The 6,432-nt window shown below is 36.5% G+C and overlaps 1 protein-coding gene across 1 annotated transcript; it reads left to right on the top strand.

Annotated features, from left to right (window-relative positions):
• Positions 1-1,646: 1,646 nt before the first annotated feature.
• LOC117102997 (fatty acid hydroxylase domain-containing protein 2-like) lies at positions 1,647-6,039 on the top strand. Its single transcript, XM_033243460.1, has 3 exons — positions 1,647-1,823; positions 4,222-4,426; positions 5,897-6,039. Exons 1-3 carry the CDS (start codon positions 1,821-1,823, stop codon positions 6,037-6,039), a joined length of 351 nt encoding a protein of 116 aa, XP_033099351.1. The 5' UTR covers positions 1,647-1,820.
• The last annotated feature ends 393 nt before the right edge of the window (positions 6,040-6,432 follow it).

Raw genomic sequence — 6,432 nt, 5'->3', positions numbered from 1 at the left:
TGAATATTCATCAGCAAAAAGGGCTAAGTGAATATTCATCAGCAAAAAGGGCTATGTTTTCGCTCTCTGATTGCTGCTTTGGCTTGTCATGAAGCCTAATTAATTAGTATATTATTACAGAACTGGCTGTAACACACACACACACACAAAAGAAAAAAAATTGTAACTGACATTATAAATCTAAGACGTGTGACGTATCAGCACTTAGTTCGACTTTAAATAAATAAATCAATAGTAATAATAATAATAATAATAATAATAATAATAATAATAATAATTTTCAATGTTCTATAAACCAGTATAGTTCGATTACTGAAAGTTTGGTAACTGAAATTATGAATCTAAGACGTGTGACGTCTTAAAAATAAAAATAAAAGAAAAAAATAAATACTGAATTAATAATATTAAACTGGTGAGTTACTGCGAGTTTAATAAGAGAAGGCCCTCCCTAGCCAATGGGCCCGGGCTGCTTGACCTGCAACTCAATACAATGTCAACTCGGCTTCAAGAAGTCAGCCCTAATTTACTGTGTATTTACAAAATAATTAAAAAGATTTAAATGCAACGCTGAATGCCAAAACGAAAGTGTTTCAAATCTTAATTATATAATTAGGATTCTGTCTCTTATACACATCTAGGTGCCGAGGACGAACATTTGAGTATATACGGAACATTTATTAATTTTTTCTGCGAAGTGAGTCTCATGAACGACAATTCACCACAATTTTGGTAAAATTAATGTTGAAATGAAGAATATATTATTTCAGTCTAATGTTGGTGCAAAATATCATTAGGCCTTTGTAATCACCGCACGACGCGCGACTAACATGACAACTAACACGCGCGTGGGTAAATCGTCACGCACACTGACGGTTTATGGTCTGGTTGCTATGGTTTTTGTGACGTTCAGCGTGTAGGGACGCACGTGCGCCTAGAATGTCGATGCCAGAGTTATAACCTTTGATGTCCCGAGATGTGCGTCCTTTTGTTGAATTACCTTGATAACACCACCACGAGAACGCAAATGCAGTGGTCCATGCAGATACAAAAACATTTTAATAATAAAAAAAGTATTATTCCGGTCACCACGACATTAAATAATATTAATAACAATCCTCATGGACTGTTTTAAGTTTAAACTTGTTTCCTGACGTGCATTATAAAAGTTTTTGGGAGAGGAAGTAGCGATATAATGACAATAATGAATTATAGACATATTAAATATAGATTATAAGTACTATATATATATATATGTATATATATATATATATGTATATATATATATATATATATATATAATGTGTATTGAAATAAAATTATACATAGACATACTGTAGGCTTACATTTTAAATGACAGGCAGTGGTAGGGGTGGCAGGGAGCATTTTTAACTCAGTCGGACAGACCTAGTCCCGTAGTCCTAGTCTGTCGTCCGACGCACGACCAAAAGTTTAAAAAAATGATAATAATTTGCCTATCCAATATGTTATTCTATTATCCATTCGAGCGTGTAGAGTACTATAGTTGATAAATATTCATGATTTAGTGAGGCGTAACACCAACCATACACCAACAGACATATGCATGCAACTCGATCGTCGTACGCTGGCAAAGGAGGACTCTGGGTTGATAAATATTCATGAATTTAGTGAGGCGTAACACCAACCATGCACCAACATGTATTATGCATGACAACTCGATCGTCGTACGCTGGCAAAGGATGACTCTGGGTTAAATACAAGTTTGGCAAACCTGACGTTTTGTACGCTTTTTATTATATTTTTTTAATCGCTGCGTGTACTCCCACTAAATTAATTTTGTCATGGTAAGACGTGCAGTCTACTCTGTTTATCAATAGGTGTTTCCTATTAGGGTCATGAGAAATAGTTGCCTCTCTCTCGTATGTACAAAATTGTCAGCAGACCATGGAGTTGTTATCACTATAACAACTCCCTGAGCAGACAAACTAGCTAGGCCTAGGCCTAGTTGTAGTGTATAGGCCCTAGCCTAGCCTTCTACTAGGCCTCGGTTTGGTTGTTCAGGTCTCATGAAGTCCGAAGGGAATATATGATCAAAACGGCCGCTCTCAAAATGTATGGAACGCCAGTAACGCTATAGGTTAGGCTAGGCTAGAGAAGGTCTATCTATACAGCTTCAGCGAGCCAATAATGGGCTAGGATTTGCTATGAATTTTACTACTACTACTAGCCTAGGCCTATACTATATTTGCTGCTGCTGCTGCAAGGCTACTCACAAGGTCCCGCTGTAGGCCTAGGATTAGATATATCCTTCCAAAATTTCCCCTAAAAAACTTTTCTCCTTACAAGTTCGGCTCGACAGTCCCATATACTAAACACAGTCCCCCACCCCCTACAAACTCACCACCTAAAGAACTCGCCTCGGTCAAACTCTCCTTCAAACTCACCATAGTCACGCTATGTTAGACCAACACTTTTCATGTTCAGGGAATGTTCTTTACATGTTTGATATCGGAAAGCGACAATTTTGAGACACATACCCACAGAATTCACAGAGCCTATGGCAAAGTGACAAATATGGCAAATAAAATTCAGCATATATGCTGAGTTCATACTGGAACATGTCTACTTTGGTCATGTAGAACTTCCTGTCAACGTGGTATATCTAGGGGGTGCACAGGGGGTTAGGGTACAGTACATTCCCACTGGAGATATTTGAAACAAATGTATTACTGTATGCTCAACATAACCTCATATCACTTTTTTGTGAGCTAATCATGAAGCTTCCCCCACTTGACCTTTGCATCCCTCTTCAGCTCCCCTATTCCAAGAACCATAGATACACCACCGTTCCTCGTGTTGTCTTGTGTATTAAACGTATTTGTTCATCCGATCATACCTGCCAACTAACCCGATCCTGTCGGTTGTCACCTGATATTTAAACAAATTTTCAGTTCTCCCGATCGAATGTAATTTTTTACCCGATTTCAGAGGCCGCCCCCTCCCTAAAAATACTCCGATTTATGCATAATTTGATTGATTTGATTTTGATTGTTACTATTCAATGTATTCGCCGTCTGCTCGCAAATATAAACAAGCAGTCATTTCCAATTTAAATGTTGCCACTAACGGCCAATGATTTGTATTGACGTGACTTTTCGGGCATCTTGCATTATCTTTTGGTTAATTCTGGAAACCTCCAGATTTCTTTTGGTAAATTTCCAGATTTTCATGACCCAAGGGTTGATTTTGGTTAATTCTGGAAACCTCCAGATTTTTTGGTAAATATCCAGATTTTTTTTTAAATTCTTAAAAAAATCTCCAGATTTTCATGAACCAAGGGTTGGCAGGTCTGTCATCCTGTTGAATGAAATGAAATATTGGCCATCAATTCAGTCATCCACTTTTGTAGTACAAAAAGCTTTAATAGTTTAATGTTCTGGTCAGGCATAATTTGTATTTGAAATTGTATTCCATCTGAATTAAAAAAAAAAAAAATCTTGATCACCTTGTTGTATGAAATATTTAAACCTTTACCTATTTGTATAAGGTTGTTAAAGCGTTAGTTCAATTTCTCACTATTTTCTATATATTATTGTGTACTGTAATATAGACATTCCTGATTCAGAAATAAAAAAAATATTTGATTTGTTTAATATATAACCGGGTCACAATCAGTTGGGGTATTTTACCACCTACTCAAGAGGTGCACGATAAGGCCAAAAAAATAAATTGTTTGTTTGCCCTTCTTTTTTTTAAAATGATAAATAGGGGCAGGTGGAAAAACTTTTTTTAAAATTTTTAGTTATTTTTTTTTAAATACTCATCAGATGGAATAAAAATAACCCACAGAGGCCTAGAATGGCAGTATCTTACATCAGACAACACCTTTAGACTAATTTGTAGGGCAGCTGGCAAAAAATAAAGATAAATTCACTCATATTTATTTTAATTTGTTAAGAAAAAAGCTAAAAAAAAAAAAACTTTTCTGAAGTTTTTTTTTTGTTTTTCCGCCCCTATTTTTTCCAGTGAGATAGGGGCAGGTGCGGAGGGCAAACAAACAATTTTTTTTTTTTTTGCCTAATAAGCTAATTCGTAATTTGAACGCCAATTTAAACTGCATATGCCCATATTAATGTCAATCGACATAACATATACAACATAGGTTTATGCTGATTGACTCTAGATACGGATATGCACTGTAGTTTAAACTATGAATTGGGATAAATAATTTTCTGCCAACAGGCTGGTGGATTCTCTCGTTCGTTGGATTCTGTTAAGAGCGCCATCATCGTGATTGGTTCGTCGTTGATCATCTTAGCATGTATGCGCAATTCCTTAACATGGCACCTGCAACAGTTCTGGGGATCATCCAAGAATTTCTGGGAAACGATTTGGTTCTCCTGCCATTGGCTGTGTGGCAGAAGCAACTTTGTGACCTTTGTGTTTGGTAAGAATAACTGATGTCATATTTAAATTGACCTTTTCAAAAGTGTTAATCAATCTTAACTGACCAATCAGAATGGCACTGGGAATGCACACATGTCTAATAAGCATGCAAGACCTTAGCAACAATACCCAAGGAGGCAGGGCTTAGCGGAAAGGTCCACTACTTTAAATAGGGAGGTTTTGCAACCTTACAAAAATTGACAATATGCTGTGCAAGCTCCATATGATTATGGAGGTGATATGATCCTTAATTCATGCAAAAAGCATGAATTATCTACGTTGTGGCAAATACGCTAGCTACTGTAGTGTTTTCTTAAAATTTGATGACGTAAAACCGTATTTGTTATCGTGTTCGTAAGCTTTGAAAAACTCCCTAATAGCAATCAATCAATTTCTATTAAGGGACACCTTCGGGACCAAATTTAGAAATTGTCCCCCTTAAGGATGGGGTGTTCCCCAAAAAGTGTCCCCTTAATAAAGGTTGCACAAAGGGAAGGTTTTGCTGTACTTTTAATTTTTGCCTGACTGCAATCTTACAATGTACAGTAGTATGGTAATGGTAAAATAGTGAGATGTTGGGAAACTTTGCTAAACTTACTGCATGGTAGCCCCTCTCTGTGTACGCTGAATGCTGGAGATCTTTACATAACCTTTGTCCCCTTTCAATTCAATCCGCTGGTCTCCTTGTGTGTTTCAGTGGTGGTGCAGTCTTGCGGCATCTGAAGCCTATAATCCCATGTGCTGTGTGAACACAGTAGTGGCTGATCCAGGAATTCGAAATAGAGGGGCCCAGACGGGCTAAGCCCTTCCCTCCTGCTACTGCACAGTACATTTCTCCGGAAAGAATACCAGTCTCCAAGTGTCTACCAGTCCCTTGGTACTGAAGGGCTTATGAAAATTCCAGGGTCTACATAATTCATTTTATAAGTTCAAAAATTCATGTATTAGTATTTTTGGATTTTCATACAGAATTATCACCATTGTTTTGTAAATTCCTGTGTTGAAAAGAACTTTTAATCTAGAAATAGCCCTTGCTGTAATCTTGCTATTTCCTCTATGAATCATAGTCAAGGGAAAAGGTATTTGTAGCTTTGAAATGTAAGTTTTTTACACAATATCTGTTTTTAAGGGCACATTGTTAGATTATCATCACTTCCACCGGCATCGAAAATTTAGGAAATATTGATGCGGGAATGAAAAAAAAAAATTGTTTGGCCACATCATTTATTTCAACAGCTTAAAAAAACAATGCAATTTCGTGGATGGAAATAGATTACAATATTTACAACATTTTTGCCAAATAAAAACAGTCCCTCCCTCGTCATTAAAAAAAAAAAGCAATATTCTATTATTCCAATTAAATTTTTTTTTTGAAAAACAGTGATAATCTAATAATTTTTTCTATGTGTCCTAAGGTTTATTCATTTTTTTCCAAGGTTTCTGTATGTTTACATTGTATTTTTTTTTCTAGGCTCTCAGTTTATTTTAACAATATTGGTTTTCTGGCCATTGAATGCGCTGTTGATGTATACAGACCTCAAAGGAAAGAAAAGCATTTTCTATAAGTTCAAAGTTCAACAAGATAAAAATGTGCCAGTGAGTAATAAAAAATAACAAGCTTTTGTTGACCTACAGTACTGTATACTATTTGCTGCGAAGCAGCCAATTCATATTCTTGACAGCAATTTGACCTCTGAAAGGTCATTGTTTGTCAAAAAACAGGCGCCTAAGACGACTGAAAAGCGGAGTTTTCTTCTTTCGTTCTGCCGGGTAATATCAATTACTTTAGGCGATGTTTGTAGACTAACCTACTCGTACCAACGTCCGCATGTCGCGCTAGCCAGGCCTAGACTAGCTAGGATGGTAGGCCTAGCCTTGAAGGGACGAAGGTCCCAATGAAAAACAACGTCGCTCATTGATAGCTAACATTGTCTATTTAACATCACAATAATTCATTATTAGACCTATAGTTGTTTTTTGAATTCCACAAATCTCAGCCGATACCTC

The sequence above is a fragment of the Anneissia japonica genome, unplaced genomic scaffold (genome assembly GCF_011630105.1).
Source record: "Anneissia japonica isolate Jap-2015-1 unplaced genomic scaffold, ASM1163010v1 scaffold564_len24143_cov94, whole genome shotgun sequence".
Classification (NCBI taxonomy): Eukaryota; Metazoa; Echinodermata; class Crinoidea; order Comatulida; family Comatulidae; genus Anneissia; species Anneissia japonica.
Note: the sequence above shows the minus strand (reverse complement) of the source record. Positions and strands in the feature narration are given on the sequence as shown.